Genomic DNA, 18,489 nt, shown 5'->3' on the forward strand with positions numbered 1-18,489 from the left:
TTCACGAAACCTCTGGTCAGGCAAACCTGGTTTAGGTCGTTGTTATCTAAGGCCTTCCTATAGAAACAAACCGCCAACAAACACATTAAACAGCCGCATACAAGAACGCAGAGCCCCTAAAGTAGCATTTAAATAGCCCCCTCCCCCCCCCCCCCTCCAAAAAAAAGAATTCACCTCGATCTCTAGATCTAGACGGCCTTAAGGGCTCTTAGAGGGAATTTTTGTCAAATAAGCGTAAACGTAATCATCATAAAGACCCTAAATTGCTAGGCCGGGAATTAAACCATGGATATTGCCTCAGTCCTTATTTTTTTTCTGGCTACGGCCCTGCTCTTATCATAAGATTGTAGATGTACTTGTTAGCGTTTAAACACAAGTTTTCATAAAGCCATACCACCATAAGACTTCTTAATTCGCTTCCTGCTCCTCCCAAAACCTATTGCCTCTCCCTTGACCGTCACGTTAAGCCTGAGGCTAGCCTTATTAGCTAACTGGACTACGTGGAACTCATTTCAGAAAGACTTTGGTAGCCATCAAAGGCTCATATGCCCTTGGGTCTCAAAGTTTAGTATTAAAGATATTCGGGTTTTTCTCCACAGTTTGCTCAAGAAATCCCATCAACTTTTTCTCCCAAGCGTTGCCCTTGTCAGAGTGATAATCCACGAAGGTACTCTCCCTCAATGCCTTTGGAAGTTTCTTCTTCTTTATCCCATCGATTGTAACAACCAACAGGGAGCCATCTTTCCCAACCTTGCTCCTGTACAACGCCATTTCCAGCTCGCCTCGGCAGAACTTGCTCTCTATGTAGTTCTTGGACATCACTGCCAAAACTTTACGGCTAGAGTAGACACTCTCCGCCATGTTGTCCACCAGGGCTCGTCCCAGCTCAAAGTCGCGGCTGTGGATGCAGTATTTCAGCTGCTGACTCTCAAGGAGAGGGGTGAGTTTGTTTGTTACCCAATGGCGATCTTTGCTGCTGAAGGTTACGAAAACGTCGTATTTAAATTCTCCGTCGCATGCTGCCTCTGAAAAAGGAAAGTGGAAAGAAGCTTTGTGACTCTTTGTCAGTTGTTCAACGCAAGATCATCACTTTTCATTCTACACACTTTCCATTTCTATCGTCGAATTTCCGCCAGTAGTCTGGAAACTGAGCCGATGTCTCTGTTTGACTACTTTCCGGCTGGAGGTAAACGGCCAATTAGGACGTTTAAATGACTGTAATTTAAACTATGCTTAGGCATCGGGAAGAGGCTCCGTAGCTGCTGCGGGATGGCAGTTGTAATATCTCGATTGCAAGAATGAATTTGGAGCTGTGGGTAAAATCGCGTACCAGGGTTTTTTTCTGAGTGTCATGGCCGAATCCTGTGACAAAAACTTCTGTGGGTAGTTAACGCTACAGTGTACATGCACGTCGATACAACAACAACATGGCTTTAATTCAGGAAAACGGAAATGACTTTAATACTACTTTTTTTCTTAGCACGGTCACTTTAGACTCATTGTTTTACGAGTACCAAACTTCTCTGGCCTCAAGCGACTACCTGGTAGTCATTATCGAAAATAACCATTGCCTTTGTTATGAATTTCTTTCATTGAATAGATGCATACAGTCAAGTAGTAAAGTGTCTCTGTACCTTGATATTTCTGATCGTGTCGTCGTCTCTGCAACCTTCGAAGAAACAGCAAACCCGTCAAAGCAAGAAGCAAGCCTCCCGCGAGAATAGGAAAAAGAACTATCAACACTGTGGAGTTTTTGACCTCGCCTTCTATTGAATATAACAGGGAAAGACACGTTATTAGCATCAACATTCTGAGCATCATGCCGATAAACAAGCAACAGCAAAGACATGAGTAGGGAAGAGAAAAGCAAAACAAAGGAAGTAAAGTAAGGGATGGCAAAAGAAGCGGGTATGTAAACGTGCTCAATGCTTTCAAGGGAGAATGAAATATTTGGACATAGCAGAACTTTTAAAACAATATTGGGGAGATTGTCTTTTTGTTAAACAAAGCGTCCATTTCTTCTAATATTTTGCGACTTTTTGGTTATTTTACTGTGTCCCATAGTTTTCTCTTTATCTGCTTTTACTTCGAGGTCCACACAACGCAGGAATTAAACTTGCTGGTAATATTGCCGGATCTCTCTGGTGAAAGACCTCGTGCCAGGCATCACTTGAACGTGAAAATATAAAACTGAATGCAAGGCTGGCACTACGGCAAAGGGCAGATTTATTAGTGGCCAATATTTCGACTTATAGAATTAGTCTTCCTCAGGGCCAGAGCTATACTGAAGGAAAACATAATAACGGCTCCTTAATTAAAGTTTGAAAAATACATGGAAAAACATGATTGGCTAATACATGATATTAGGAGCCGTTGCTGTGTTTTTGTTATCTCATATTTACAAGTACGCTGTCATCATATCATGTATTAGCCAATCATGTTTTTCCATGTATTTTTCAAACTTTAATTAAGGAGCCGTTATTATGTTTTCCTTCAGTATAGCTCTGGCCCTGAGGAAGACTAATTCTATTAGTCGAAATATTGGCCACTAGTAAATCTGCCCTTTGCCGTAGTGCCAGCCTTGCATTCAGTTTTATACACTGAATTAGTTCTCCCTTACTTACTACGGTAAATCAAAACATAACAAGGCAAAGCAACGTAAAGCAAACTAAAAGTAAAGGTTGTTTGAGAGATGAGTCTTTAACAAGTCGAAGTGTCCTAGGGCTTGCACAGACAACTTTATACCTTCTCTGTATCTCTATCGTAATATCAGTTTAGAACAATTTTGAAAATTTAAGATAAATACCTATTCCCGTTTGTAACTGCACAAGAAGAATCCTCTCCATAGACATTCCAACAGAACTGTTAATAACACAGGTATAGTTTCCAAAATCGGAATCGGTAATATTTTTGATCTTTAACGACATCTCGACCGTTCGCCAGGTACGCGATCTATTCAACTGATGTGCGATCGTTTCGTAGTGTACATCCGTGTTGTTTAGCGCGCCCCCTTGGAATAGCCAAAACATCTCAGCTTCCAGGAATAGCGAGTAAGATGTTAAACATTTCAGCTGAGCTAGGCTGTAAGTTGTCCCTTGAACGGTTTTCCCGCTGGTAGAAATGTTTTGAAGGTTTTCTAAAAACAAAACAAAAATTTTCGAAAAGTTATGGCGGCTCTGAACCCCTCGGGTAGAATTTGTTTAAACTTTGCAAAAAGTTGATCTAAATATACTGATTACAGTTTCATAATAACAAAGGGGGGTCACCGAACTCGTTTTTGAGTTATAACCACTTAAAGATAAAATTAGGGCTGCTTTTAACACGGCATAATGTTCCTATGGCAACCTGTTATGTCAAGAAAAAAACTATTACTTGTTCAAGAATGTTGAGGCCTTTGTTTTGATACCATTATTGTTGTATTAAGGGATAAAGAATGGTTCTATCAATCTCTCAAAGGATAACTGAGCTTAACTGCTTGAAAGTGATGGAAACCAGTGCCAGCCGCCTTAAGGTAAATGGTTATGTAATATTTCTCAAATTATTAATAATTCCTGAAGAGAAACAACGGATATCACCACAATGAAGGAAGTTTGGAAATGTGATGTTAATTCACCATAAAATTTGGTAAACTTTTGCTTTGAATTTCTCCGAAAGAGTGTTTTTATCCGATTTCCAAACACCTCGAAGTTGGTTTAAAAAAATCGACTGCACCTCGTTTTTTGAACCCACTTCTAGCTCGTTGTTTGGAAATCGGATGAAACACCGAGAAGTGAGTTGCAAAGAAGCAAAAATCCTTGGTAGTAGTCTCCTTAGTTGACGTTAAGTTATATTTCAAGCGTAATGTCAAGTTCGTGACTATAGATTGTTTTGAATAATTGTTTGGTGGCGAACATCCATCATTTGTAAGGGTGTAAGGTTCAAAGCCACAGTGTCAACAGCACCAAATAAGAAGGGCACTTCCACGGAGATTTTGCTGTAAACTCCTCAAATATTTGACAAAGAACCCCTTCTTTGACATCAAATCGCTCTTACAGCACCGGAAGGAAAATATTTTTTCTCCGAGGAAGAATTAACTACATTCGAGGAACCTGAAAAAAGTGGCCAATATCCTCATTTGCAATCCATTTCCATCCCAGCCATCCGCAGACAAAATTGACTGAGACAAGCTTCCGTGAACCAGTAATGCCATTTTGAACAAAATATCGCCATTATTTTAACGTTTCTATCGATACAAATATGTTTTTTAGCTATTCAAAATAGGTGACATTGCTCCTAAAATAATAAACAACACCAAATAATGAACACCAAATGTTACCTTTTTCGTCAACAATCAAAGTGATGTTACTCGTGACAGGCGTTAGGTCCCCCATCATTTCGCATTTATACAACCCTTCATCTCCTTCAGAAACGTTTTGAATGTGAAGTTCTATAATCATGCGACCATTTACCTCCCTCACTGTATTTTGATCACTTGGGAGGGAAGTGTTATTGAAGTACCACACCCAATATGATGTTTGCCAGGCAAGTGAAGTAGCCTCGCATACCAGCGTCACGTTTGATCCCTTTCTTGCAACGACATAGTGAGATTTCACGAAGACCCGCGTAGGAGGAGCTACAGAAAACAAAACAAACAAACAAACAACACATTGACGTAGAAATATTTAAAAGAACGCAACCACTCGACGAGGAGGCAGCTCTCATAAAGTCTCACGTGATTGACTTGCAACCCTTCTAGATGAAAACATTATAACAAACAACAGAACATACCCCCAATGCTGAAAAAACTAACAACTGCTCCACAGATAAAACAATAGGTTATTTCCGAGTTGCTTTGAACCTCATTTTGAAATTAAGGCTTGCTAGGGACTTTAAGGAACGACGACGGCGACGGCAACGAAAACCGTTCTTGAAAATATAACTTCATTTTATCTGTGCTACTTTTCGAATATTTCAACTCATCCAACGTGTACAAAAACAGCGAACCACCCAGGAACAAAGTTGATAGACGTGGCGTTCGAGTTAAGAAAGAAAATGAAAAATTCACCCTCGTGCCCTCACGTTCTTCACAAAACCTTGAATTTGGTTATTTCACGTTGTCATGCACCTTAAGGTGGCCGAATACAGTGTTTTAGTGTACAGATGTTAGAAGACGTTATTTAGAAACTATGTATTTTTGGACGCCCAAAATTGGTATGGTGTAAGACTAACTAAGAAAAAATGTATTTTCGTACGTCTTGTTGAGCTAAGCACCGTTTCCATGGCAACGCAGTGAACTATTAAACGTCCATAAATAGTAGGTTTCCTTACTTTTAGAAAATGTACTCATTAAATTTTTTTCCATTTTTGGTATCCGGAAAAACTCACAAAACACTAACACAGTTGCGCTTTTTTCTTGTAATTTTAACTGAGAGATCTCCTGTAAATATTGATTTTGCATTTAAATGTTTTGTGGAGATACCCTCTGTTAGATTTAGGTTTCTCTTTGTAGGCGCTGTTGCGCTTTTAGGGAACTATTTTCATGCCAAATTTCACGAAATTGTAATGCGCGGTTCCCTAGGAAACAGTTCATTTCCACGAAAACAACCAGTCGCAATTTTTGGTCAAATGCGCATGCGTGGATTTAATTGGGTGTCATGACAAAGATGAAAAGCATGCAAAAGGTCTTGGTGAATGACTTTTTTGCTTGGAAAGAACAGAAAAAGAGTCCAGAAACGGTAAAAATTAGTTATTTAGGATCAAAACTTAACTTTATTGTCTATTTCATGTGAAATTGAGGGATCACTTTATCGACCGCCATATTGGCGAACCACAACCCTAGCGCTCGCTTAATAGTATCACTAACAGAATCTGTAAAGCGCGCGCAAACTGTGTTCGGCCACCTTAAGCAACAACGACGACGACGCAAACGAGAACGTTAGAAAACAATAGTTTAAACTAGTAAAACACTGGCTCTGCACGTGCGTTATAAACTTTGATACATTTCTTTGTCGTCCTCCGCAAAAACAACGACGTGAACTGACCACATTCAAGGTTTTATGGAGAACGTGAACGCATGATAGTTAATTTTCCTTTCTCTTTCTGAATTTTTTGTTTTGCCCCTAGGACCTTAGCTCCTGGATAATTCGGCCACATTACACAAAATAAATGAGTAGAAATCATCATGAATTTATTCAGAAAATGCGAATGTAATCTTTAAGTCCTGTTTCCATTGGCTTCGTCGTCGTGTCTGCTTAACTGCGGTCCCTGTTGTTTTTCAGAGGGCGGCAAAGAAATGTACCCAAATTCAAAACGCACGTGCAGAGTGATTGTTTTTCCTCGTTTAGCCTATTGCTTTGCGGCGTTGTCGTTGCCGTCGCCGTCATCCTTTTAAATATTAGGGAGCTTAAGCAACGACAACGACAACGGCAACGGCAACGAGAACGTCACCCGAAAATATATCTTTATTTCATTTGTGCAACTTTGCGATTATTTAAACTCGCTCAACTTTTACAAATATGGCGAACTATACAGGAACCAAATTGGTAGGAGTGGCGTACAAGATAAGAAAGGAAATGAAAAATTCACAGTCTACTGTTCACGTTCTCCACAAAACCTTAAATGCGGGCATTTCACGTTGTTGTTATGCAGAGGACGGCAAAGAAATGTACCAAAATGTAAAACGCACGTACCGTCGCTGCCGTTGTTGTTGCCGTCGTCGTTGCTTAAGCTCCCTATTCTACCTATTACGAAGATTAGTTTTAATTTCTAGCGAACAAAACTAATTTTCATGTAAAAAGCTGTGCACTTAGCCTCGCTGTTATAATGAGGTTCACATTAACTCGGAAGCGGTCTACTAAAAGCTCACGAGAGCTGCTATACTACTGATTTCTTTTCATAGCTGTCCAAAACACTCCTTAGCAGACAGTTTGAAGGGAATGACGTAAGAAAACAGGTCACGAATTGCAGTGAACCTGCGATCCTCGTTCAAGTTCTTTAAGATCCATTGTAATCGGGTATTGGCAGTAATTCTAGTTTATCACAGTAATGTGAAATTTGATGCTGGCCAGACAGATAACAAACGAAACTCCATTGCTACTGCTGTAAAGAGCACCTTCAGACTGGTAAAATTGCCAAGTTTTAAAGTCTTGTAAATAGCGAATATAAACTGCTGTTAAGTTTAAGAGTTTTACAGGCTTTTGCCCGTTCCCACAACAACACCTAAAAGTACAAATTTTTGCGAATTTATGGATCACATTTGAACTATTTTAAAATCAACACCTTAAACGACAGCCTATTTGCTAATTTAGAGGTCCTGTTTTTGGCTTTGTGAGCTGACTGTATTTCGTTACCTGGCCAACATGGAAACTTAAAATACCGTGATCAAGGTCAATTCCACTCCAATCTATGTTGCCTATTCTTACGCAGAAAATGATTGGAAGGCAATGGTTGGAGAGGGGTGTGGGGTGGCATTTCCCACTGTGGGGGTGGTACTGGGAATTTCTTTGAAGGATCAATGTATTAAAATTCTAGCTTGGCTACGAGGCTTAGTGGAATAAAACAAAGTAAATGAATTATTCATTTCTGAACCTTAATGTAATTTCTGTTGTTTTATTCATTTAAGTCTCGTAGCCAAGCTAGATTTTTAATAATAGCGAAATTGTTCAATCGATTTCATTGCACTTCACCTTAAATCAATGCAGTATTCATCTTTACTTACTTTCAATAATCACCCAAACATCTTCCTGTACTTTTCCAAACACATTACTCGCTTCACAGTAATATTCACCCTCCAGATCTTGATTGGCAGACCTAAGCAGCAAAGATACTCGATTTAGTGTCGGATGAGGCTTGATTCCATAATTCATGTCATCTTTGAGATATGAGTCGTCGAATCTTTTCCATCTTATGGTTGGCTTAGGCCATCCTTCAGCCTCACAAGGGATCCGTTTGTCTTCATTTTGCTTGGCGTGAACTTCTTTGGGTAAATGTGTTATCACAGGCACGCCTTGATTGTATTAAAAAAAAAAAACACCAGTTAAAGATAATGTATTTATACACTTCTTGTGGTAATGCGTTCTTTCCTAATCCATTCCTTAACAAATGAGGAATCTGTAGATCACGTATTAGCCTGTGGGGTCAAACGGCGTAGTTGGCCTAGTGTAAAGTTTGGCGTTTGGCCCATTAAGTGTGACTGCTCGTATTTGAATCGGCCAACTACTGAAGATTAACATCTGGGTCAAATCGATCTTTATACGTACGAGCCGAACCAAATGCACAAATTAAGTTGAAATAAAGCTGACTACTCATTGCCAGCTGTCTTTGAGTTCGGATAGATTTTAAAGTTAAAAGTTCCACGTTGGACTCAATCAGGGGCCGAACCAACGTTTTATGTAGATATCCGTTTAGATGGCCTTAATGGCAGATTTAGTCGTTAAGAAAAACTACAGTTTATTTGGGCAGAATTTCAGCTCAAAAATTTTCGTAATATACTGATAAACTAATTCCCTTTATATTCGAAGAGGCAAATATGTCGTTAAAATGTGAAAAAAGAGTCAGCTAGCCTTTTTCTAAAACCAACAACAGTTCAGGAAATAAAATTTCGTTTCCTAAAGCTGATGAGGCGAAAATTAAGATACGCAGAAAATAAAATATCGTTCAAAGCTGGATTATTCCAGTTTTGAAGGCTGTGTGGTAGAAAAGAGTAGTGCTCTTTTCACTAATGATCAGTTTCTTAGCACAGAATAAGCCAAAATTTAATTGCATACAGTTACCGTTTACTTGAAGATAAAACACGTCGGTGTCAGTTTGTTGTCCTTTCCAAACCGTGCATTTGTATTTTCCAGCATCAGCCCTCGTGATGTTTTTCAGTGATATCTTCATCCACTGCAATGGGTTTGAATGCTGCTTAATGCTGATTGCCTTACCATATTTAAACCACTGTATAGCGTCAGCAGGGCCGCCATGTTGCACCAGGCAGGTCAGCGTCAGATTGGCTCCTGGATTGAGGCTGATGTTCATAGGAACCGCGTGTATTCTAGCGGAGATGGCATTTGTTGGAGAAGGACCTAAAACAACAAAATTAAAATTAGGGCTAGTTTGTCTAAGAACCTAGATGGATCAAGCTAGAAGTTACCCGGTTTCCGTAGCGCTAGTCCATCCCTCTCCACGGTTGCATTTTTGACTTTCGGTTTGGTCTCTATCATGTCATTGTCGTGTTAAGTTTTCTGCGCAGTATCGGCCTTGCTTACTTTACTTGTATGTCCGTTTTGGCTGATTAGATCTTTCACAGCTAGATCCTGTGTACGCCAGTCAATCAAAATGTTTACGTAAATTGCAATGCACGGCAGCCGGGTTCCTGTTGTTCAAAGCCCGACTGAGCTAATCCTGGGTTAACGTGAACTTTGGTTCGTGCGTTATAACCAATAAGTTCAGTTTCTTCCAAAAGATACTTTTCTCTAGTCTCGACTCAGACTTTTCTTCACCGTTAGCTTAAAAATCTTGCAACGAGCGAGATAGAAACCTAGCTTAAAGTTTAATCAGGGTTAGCGTTAATCGAATTTGCAACAACTGGGCCAGATGATTTGGAGTGATAGGATATGTTTTGGGGGATTGAAAAAACAAGTCAAGTAAAGCAACTTGAACAACTTTTGGGGAAGGAGAATTTCTCGTCTCAAAGTTATTGGCTGGGCACAACTTGTTCGGCAATGCTATGTTCATGCCAGTTTGCGTACTCTGCCAGAATAAACACTTCTCCGAAAAGGACGGCAAACGTTTTCGAAATAGTCCACCAGTTCAGTTTTATTTTATTTTTGAGTTAACTTTGAACAAATACCTTTTGAAAGACTTAGCTGCTTGACTTTGTCCTATTCCAAGAACATGCTGACCCCATTCAAACAGTAGTAAATTTCAAACTGTTGTACTCTAAAGGCCCTCCACATAAGACATGAAAATTTACATTTGCTGATTTAAGCCAAACAGCATTCTAAAAGACTAACTTTCTAGAGTAAAAAACGGGGGCGCCTAACAGAATATTTACTTCCAGTGACGTTTTTCTGTTTTCCAAGATAGTTTCGTGCCTTTAAAATGAATATTAATGTGCAGTAATACACTATGATCTGTTCGAGTTCTCAGTTAGACGTAAGTCGCGGAACATTTTAGGGAACTGATAACTTTGCTACGAATTTATGGGCTTTTATTGGCTTTCCGAAAATCCTAGCAGTCTTGGTTTGCTATCTTAAAGGGGCGAAGGCGAATTTTTCTTAGTCTAAACTTCGGTGCGTTCTCCAAGGTTAATTATACTCCAGAAAATTACATTTAACATTTAAAGCGAGTTGCAATAGTCGCAACGACGTTTGAAAAACGCCAATTCATTTTAATAGTGACGTTTTTGTTGCCGTCGCTTTCGTCGTTGCTAAAGCTCCTTAATCATGGACAAGAACCGTTAGTTGCAGTACAAATTGTTGTACGACGCATGATGAAAGTCAATGGCAAGATGAATGCTGAACGTTGGAGAAAGAAGGGACAAATAGTTTAATTATGCTAAGACATAAACACACGTTCTTGACGAAGGATGGAAAGATTATGACGTCAATGCTTTTCTAAATTTACTGATATGTCTGTATGTATATCGCACAGTCAATTGTACAAAATGAAATTACAAAAATGGCGTGGGAGGTGATAGTGTTTGGTTTATTTTGGTACCTTTAATACTACAAAAATTAGCAAAACATTTTCCAGGTAAATCTTAATCTAAACAAAGAGGAGATTAAACGCATGACGCTGTAAAGCCCTCGATGTGTACGTTTGTTCAGCCGAGAATTTTACTCAGGAAAACAGACCTTCAGATTAAGGTTTTAAGCCAGACAGGTTTAAAAACTTCAGAGATGTCTAAAATCAATATAGCGATCAATGTTAAAAGTTATTTGGTCCGTCTTAAATTATTTTCATATCGAGAGTTATGTCTGCAAGCACTGCATTAATAACAGCGTTTGCATGTCTTCCCAAAAATAAATGGTTTTCTTTCCTAATCGAAACAACTTCAAAAATATGAACAGATGTTTTCAGTGCCTTAGGACAACTGCCTTCTATCAAGGCCACCATGAATTACATTCACAGTACTAGTGATAGCAAAGCTATCGCGCCAGTTTCATCGTGAAGAAGAAGGTACGCGCGTAAACAAACATTTCCCACTCCCCTTCCCCTAGAATATAAATATTTTAACAAAAAGGTTTTATGAATAAGAAAAGATTAATTCTTCCTACAAATTTGGATTAGAAGATTGTAAAATCCATGAAACATATGCAGGGAAAATGAGAATAAAACTGAAATAAATTTATGGAATTTTAATTTTTACTTTTATCAACCGTTAACATCGAAGTGTAAACGAAATTGGTTCCCATTCAATTGCAAAATCACAGCAACATAAACATAGACACGATAAATGGTTTCTATCTGTCTAACATTGACTAAGTTTCAATTTGCCTTCTTTTTGAAAGTCAAATTAGGCCGGGTTCCCTGTTTTCCTTTTATCAATAAGTTTCAATCGTTCTTAATTCTCAGTCTGATAATTTGCTCTCTTCTACAGCTTTTTTTTTGTAGTATTCAACCATTCAACCATATTTCGTGCACTATATTTCCATTTTACAATGCACGTGTTAACATTAGCGGTCCTGTTTTCACGAAAAACTTTTATCTTTGCACAGAACACCGGTTGAGTTTGCTGCCACGTGAGCTATATACGTGATGTAAAGAATGACCCTTTCGCTTAAAAAATTAAATAAATCGTTTTGACGTGAATGGCCACTTTGGGCTGTTTTTTGATTGGACATCGATTTGCTTATCAGTTTACTTAAAATGTCGAGTAAAACGATTGGTTGGCTAAGTTCTAATTGTTAGTGTGCTTTTATTCTTTAAAATATGGCCCTAAGGGCCGTGCAGTACATTAATTTCTTCATTCAAGTATTTTCAAGTACCTTTTTGCACTAAAAATCGTGTCATAGCTCATGAGATTTCGCTTTACAAGCAAAGAAATTGTTTCATTCCATTTGCCATAATAGAGATGTTTTCTTTTAGTCAAAGAATACGTGAAATTTAATCTTATACCTGCGGCTATGCCAGTTAACATGTTTTCATTGTGCGAAAACCACTTTTTCGGATTTTGCCAAGCTCATTAATACCTGTTTGTATATCGTAAAACTGCATTTAGTTTAGAAATTCAAAAGCGTTATTTTGAAAAAGCCAATTAAACATCTATCGATAATGAGGAGCGGTTTTAACTCAGAATATTCAAATCAAATCTAGGCTTTGAAAGTCAAGACTGCAGCTTTGGCAAAAAGAAAAACAAAACAAATCTAAACAAAAAACAAATCCGTTAATTCTAAAAGTTCACAGAGGTGAAATCACCACCCTATGCATGCATATTTGGAGAAGCTACTTTGAACATCGACAACGCAACTCGAAGAGAAAAAAAAGTAATTTTAAAAATAATTACAATTATTCTTATAATGCCGCAGGAACTCTCAATCCCGCGAGAGATCCTCTTCGTTTCCAACCTAACATTCACACAGCCCCTTTTTGACAAAAAGCGTGTCTAAACTCGTTTTGAAATATCAGAAAATGAAGATTAAAAAAAAAAAAAACACAGGAGAAATTACTTCAAGTACAGGCAAACAGAATTCAAAGTGTGCAGACAAACCTTGTAACTTACCTTGTAACAGAGTGATTCCTGTAAGGACCAGAATCCAGGGACACCTATCCTTCCACATCGTTGCTTATGTCGCACACTTGAGGTGAACGTCTTAAATTTTGCACCTGAAATTTCTGAACGGATCCACTTTTATAAGCAAGATTACAACCACGCGATTGCCGGGCGTCAGGGCCTTAATGACACCTCGGCCAGCGCCTTCATACGAATAAACAGTAAACAAATTTAAGATAAAACGTTTCAATAAATTACAGCAAAACACAATCAAAATTGTTTGCTCTTTCCCCGCTGACTGATTGAAAATTTTTCAATAGGTGCATTCTAAATTACTGCACGCACCTGTCTCACGTTAAAAAGCGATTTATCTCGGCTGACATAAATTTGAATTCCTAATGACCACCGCACAGATTTCTAAAAATGCGTTTTATTTGTAGTTTATGAGGCATCCAGATTTAGAGGGCAATCTGAAGTATTCTTTAAAATCGACTAGAGTCGTTAAATAGATCTGAGAACATTGAACACTTATTCGCCAGGCTTAACATTACGTTTCTTTCACCACATTGAAGAAGTTGTTAAGATACATCAAGTGAGTGCGTGATTCAGTGTGAAAAATCATAGGCGTTAGAATTTTACGCTTTGACATTCCATATCTTTTGAGGATATATTTCTGACAGCAAAACTGTATTGTATCTTACGAAAACGACCTCACAGAATATTCAGTGGGTTGAAAGACCTTCCGAAAATATTTTCCTTTTAGCTACGCTAGACACAGTCGAAATCGTAGCGGAGATTTTCCATGCGAAAGCAATTACGCAACACCAACTTGGGCCACTGTTGAATGTATTTTAAGCCATAGCTCAGCGAAATAACTTCAATTAACCAACATCAACCAAGGTCACTGCTGAACTCATTCTGAATCGTAACTTAGCCAAACATCAAAGTTCTAGTATAAACAAACTCAGGCTGTTTCCTGTATTTCTTTGTTAAGAAGTGTAAATTATCATGACGGAGGCTGAACCAGGCGCGGCTTGCGTTTTGGAAACGTGACCTAATTAGCGTGATTGCCTCCTCCGAAATTGCGAGGGTTTGATGGCACATCCGGGTTTTGTAGGCCTCGATCGAGTCCTCCGCATTTGTCGTCAATCGTCTCCGGTGTTTGGGTTTCGAACACGAACGTTGACCATCTTATTTGTGGAAAGTGTTTAGCTGACTCTATTTAAAATTTTCTACATCATAACAATACCAACGTAGCGATTTGATAAGTTTCCAATTTGGAAAATTCGAAGAACGCACGGCACAGCAGGGGATTAAAGCACCAAAGTCTTTATTTAAATGATCACATTCAAGGATTCTATCCGCCGACTCAGTTTCACAGCACAATAAACAGGACCACAAGAAACTACTCCTGACTTTGTTTTAGGACTTGATCTGTACACTCAAAACTAACAAATATCTTGTTCAGAACAATGAATAACAGTACAATACATCAATGTCTTTTCTGATTTTTATGGTAAAAAAATAGAAATATTGCCTACAGACTCAAAACCCTGAACCACCTTGTGTAGCGTGATAAATAGCACCTCAGAATAATAAAGAAAAGCTTCTCAATAGATTCTATTTGAATGACAATCCTTTACAAACGATTTTATGCAACCACTCAACTATTTACGGCAAGATAAACAGCTGTATACTAGAAAGAATTGTTCAGTTGAGCTTTTACATGAAAAATGACCAACAATGTTATCATTTTACAATATTTTAAAACTGATTTTATGCAGTGGGTACGAAAGAATGGAAAATTAGTTTTTTCGAAATGTTTATCACAAAATTAAAATATTAAAACAATGCTAACGCTAGGCCGTCACACTTGATTTTTGTTTCCGTAAAACATTGCTGAGATAGAACCATGGTCTATCCAAGTACGCGTTTTCGAATTAAATGGTAAATCAGTCAAATTCTTCTCATAAATGCTGAAAAAAATTCTGTTAACAGTCTTGGTTGATATTCAAATATTTCGCTCTTGGAAATTTAGAGCAGATTTTTTTAAAAAAGGTCTAAATCTTAGCCAACGTATATTTCTAACACCTTTGAAAGGGAGGCTTAAGTAAGCCTCGTTCTCATTCTCTTTGAGCTGTAAGTTAAACACTGTGGTTGAAAATGAAAGCTCATTCCATGCTATAGGGTCAAGGTATGCGTCCTTTTATAGCAAATGTACAAAGACAGCGGTAGATCCTGTTCGAGGGAAACATTTTCGTGTGGCTTTGAGGATATCTTTAAAAGCTTGGTGTGTTTGAGAGTGAAAAGTGTTAATAGAGAGTATTTTTTTACCGTACGTCTAGAAACAAATTCATAGCTAAATAAGAAAATAGAAAAAACTCATTAATTTGGCTTTACTATTTTATGTCGTTGCTTTAAATTGTAAGACCCTCGGGCATGGACGCATGTTTTATGGCACTCTGGCTTTTGTTTGCTAAGCGGTGCTGTTTGCATGTTTAAAAGCATTTTCTTGGGTTTTAGCTCGCCTAAATAGCATTTTTTCTTTGTGTTTTGCGGCCTCTCTTCCTGTCGTTTATTGAGATACATATTCAGGTATATAACACCTTCGTCTGCTGCTGCTCTCACGTGATTGGTGGAGACTGGTCACGCACTGCAATTATTTCTCCATATTGAGCGGAAGTCGTTAAAGGGACAGTATCACGCTATTTTTAGTAACACACTGAGAATTGGAAAGACGCTATTCGGTTGATAGCAGCCAAGATATAATGACAAATTCCATTTAAAGACTATCAGAATGCAAAGAAACTATCCACGGATATTTTCGCCGGCAGATGACCAAGATGGAGAGGGGTTCAAATTTGAAAACGTCTGGCAGACGTTTTCAAATTTCGCTGTTGTAACGCACTAAAATCGCCGGTTGTACTATATTTTGGTTCAACCTTTCGTCTTAGAATCACTATTAACATTTCTTTAAATTAGCGATTGAGAAATATATTAACACAGTGTTCATTAAGTTTAAATTTAGTGAATTTTGGCCAAAAATCATGATATCTCCCATCGATCTCCCATGATACTGCCCCTTTAAGGTACGCCCGTTGGTAGGCGTGATTTCCGTTTGTGTGTGTGTGTGTGTGTTTTCTAAAGCGCGACATCTCTTGTGTGAAAAAAAAAAAAAAACCATCGCGAAATACAAATATTATGAACGAACTCCCACGAGGTATTGTTTTGCAGTTGACATTTTAGCAACAATTTAGATATTTCCTTTCAATAATGTTGGCAATCGAAAATATTCAGTGACCAGAAACTATCGCGGGAAATGAAGCGATATAATGCTGGCTAGAACAAAGGAGTCATCTATGCGTGGTTTTTCAAAATTTTACATTTCGTCTGCTTTAGAGAGCGCTGCAATGAAAATTAGAAAAAACCTGAAACTTGTCTCTTGTCTCAGCGCTGTCTCTTGTCTATGAGGTATCTAGGCACCTCACACCCTACTTGGCTAAGAGGTATCGGGAGGACAACTACCACCACCTTTTAACGTTTGTAAGCTACTGAGCAAGAAATTGTAACTTTTTTCTTGGCATCTAGGCAAGTTATAACACTTCAATGTAGAACTTTTGGTAATAACAGGTCACCTTTGTCAGTGGTACTATATATCAGGTCTATTGTGTTGTCGCTTTTGTCCGAGCTGCAACTGAATCGAGACATAAAACGTCACTTTTCTTACAAATTTGCACAGATTTTGCTTTACAATTGAGAAATAAGAATCAGGTCTTACAGACAAGCTTACAGAATTGTCGTTTGGTTCAATTCCAGTCCGAGCGAGACAGATCGATGTTGACAAGAGTTTTGTTTTTGACAAACTTTACCGAGAGCTCAAATTGCAAACACGTTAGAGTTGATGAGAACACTTGAGATTTAGAGGCCAAAAAACAGCAGGAGTATGAACTATGAAGCGACATTTGAGCAAATTAAATGTCTACTTACAGACGTTAAACGTTTTAAAGTTAAACGTTGTAAAGCGTAAAAAGGTATTTTAAGCACAAAAGTTTACCTTTTTGTACGTATAAAGTAGTGGATACCCAGAAACGAACTGGTTTGTCTTCTCCAAATATAGACTTTTGCCAACTTTCAAGGAGTAAGTCACTGACAAACCATTCACAAGGAACTGTAACGACTGGCACACGTTTTGAAAAGCGCTGACTATTTATATGCTGATCAAAGAACTGCAGTTGGACATGCACGGTAAATTATGAACAACATGTTCTTCCGCTTTTTCTTAGAAAAACAAGTTCCTTTGTACTGTTTTTAAGTTCCTTTTATTTCACAGCTAGTTTTCAAGTTCCTTTTCAGCCTTTTTGAGGCAAGTTCGTTTTCCGGTAATACTTTGCACTCTTCAATTCATTCAACGCCCAATCAGTCGATTTCCGCAGGAATTTGCTGTCAGAATTCACCCTTAGCATCAGTAAAGTTGCTGTTGCTGTATTTTTTCGATAAGCACACGGACTGAAAACATTATCTCTAAAGAGTGTGTTAGATATTAGAGAAACATTTAAAAGTTAGCCGCAACACACATTGTTCAGAAATCGTTACCGTATTGGAATGCGTTTTGTTGGTGAGTTCTGCTATTTGGCGTGATTTTTCTGTGTCTTGTAGGAGGTAAAATGCTTTAGCTGTTGCAGAAAGTTTTTACGAAATGGAATTTTATTCTCCGAATTTATGAGCTGTTGTTGGTCTTACGAAAATACTAGCTGAACTTATTTCACACTTTTAATAACATATATGAAAGGAATTAGTTTTTCAGAGTTACGAAATTTTGAGCTAACATTTTGCAGAAAAAAACTGCAGATTTTCTTAACGATTAAAGGTGAATTTCTGAGGGGGCATAAGGCCACCCAAACAGGAATACACGGAAACAAACCGCTGAGTGTCCCTGAACAAGCCCTCTCCGTACTTTGTATTTGTTGTGTTCTTTACTGACCTTAATAGTCTGGTTTCAGTAGAAACAGACGCTGTAAATCTACACACGCTATGGTAACGTCGTTTCTAAAACTAAATAATTTATCTCCTCACAAAACGCTCCGCAAGAACACTAAGAGAAATATATCAAGTGATTTCCTCAAACGGAGATGCAAACCATAATTAGTTTTTATCAACTTTCACGAAACGCAAGAGAAGGTCTTGAAAAACTGGGCAATTAAGAAAATTGGAAAAATTGAGATTGCAACTTGTTTTTGAAGTTGGAATCCGCTTCTATTCGTCACACTAGTATAGAACGTTTTAACAAAACTCGACGCTATTACTTTTACGTTTGCATTGGTATAAACGTGTGAAGTTGATTTTTCAAAGTTTACTACAGATAGTTGAGATAGTCACTTTGAATGCTGGCACTAGAAAATTCAGTGAATTGGTGAGAAAACGTTTGCACAAAAAAATGGTGAGAGGGAACAACTTTTGGGAGAATCCAGCAAAAAAGAGTTTTCTGTGATTTATCACAAGATACGCAGGAAGAACTTGAAAAATTGGTCAATTTCTTCAAGTTGTTTCCATTTGCATTCTTTCCATCCGTAACCAAACATAATTAATACTAGTTTCCTTGCACTAGTAGGGTAATTGATGACAAAACTGAACCATTATTTTAATCTGATTTCCCTCGAAACAATTGTACTTTTTGGCTGTCCAAAGTGACACTAAAAATTGCTGATATTGCCCCTTTGGTGTCTTTCACGGCTGGATTTGAGTCGAAAACTAATCCTTCAGGAAACTATGATTCAGCGAATAAGTGGCAAAGGACCGCGAATGAAAATGTAGAT

At 38.1% G+C, this 18,489-nt stretch overlaps 1 protein-coding gene across 2 annotated transcripts; it reads right to left on the reverse strand.

Annotated features, from left to right (window-relative positions):
* Nucleotides 1–235: 235 nt before the first annotated feature.
* On the reverse strand, nucleotides 236–16,865 carry LOC146453945 (roundabout homolog 2-like). 2 transcript variants are annotated; one of them, XM_085095960.1, is made up of 9 exons: nucleotides 16,731–16,865; nucleotides 16,312–16,370; nucleotides 12,686–12,798; nucleotides 8,751–9,044; nucleotides 7,697–7,984; nucleotides 4,316–4,612; nucleotides 2,807–3,136; nucleotides 1,635–1,766; nucleotides 236–1,025 (listed from the first exon to the last, which is right to left on the reverse strand). In XM_085095960.1, exons 3-9 carry the CDS (start codon nucleotides 12,741–12,743, stop codon nucleotides 559–561), a joined length of 1,866 nt encoding a protein of 621 aa, XP_084952086.1. In that variant the 5' UTR covers nucleotides 12,744–12,798; nucleotides 16,312–16,370; nucleotides 16,731–16,865; the 3' UTR covers nucleotides 236–558. The 2 variants fall into 2 exon arrangements, with proteins under 2 accessions (XP_084952086.1, XP_084952085.1); XM_085095959.1 differs by lacking the exon at nucleotides 16,312–16,370 and having other exon boundaries at nucleotides 16,731–16,845.
* Nucleotides 16,866–18,489: the final 1,624 nt, after the last annotated feature.

Source organism: Pavona decussata, unplaced genomic scaffold, assembly GCF_977016875.1.
Source record: "Pavona decussata unplaced genomic scaffold, jaPavDecu1.1 SCAFFOLD_321, whole genome shotgun sequence".
NCBI lineage: Eukaryota > Metazoa > Cnidaria > Anthozoa > Scleractinia > Agariciidae > Pavona > Pavona decussata.

Bases quoted from the DNA above. Each gene is read 5' to 3' on its own strand.
- LOC146453945 (XM_085095960.1), bottom strand. From the start codon at position 12,743: ATGTGGAAGGATAGGTGTCCCTGGATTCTGGTCCTTACAGGAATCACT. The intron at 4,613-7,696 runs GTAAGTAAAGAT...TGTTTTCTGTAG, and splicing joins TGTTTGGGTGATTATTGAAA to CTCCTCCTACGCGGGTCTTC. The intron at 1,026-1,634 runs GTACAGAGACAC...TTCCTTTTTCAG, and splicing joins ACACGATCAGAAATATCAAG to AGGCAGCATGCGACGGAGAA.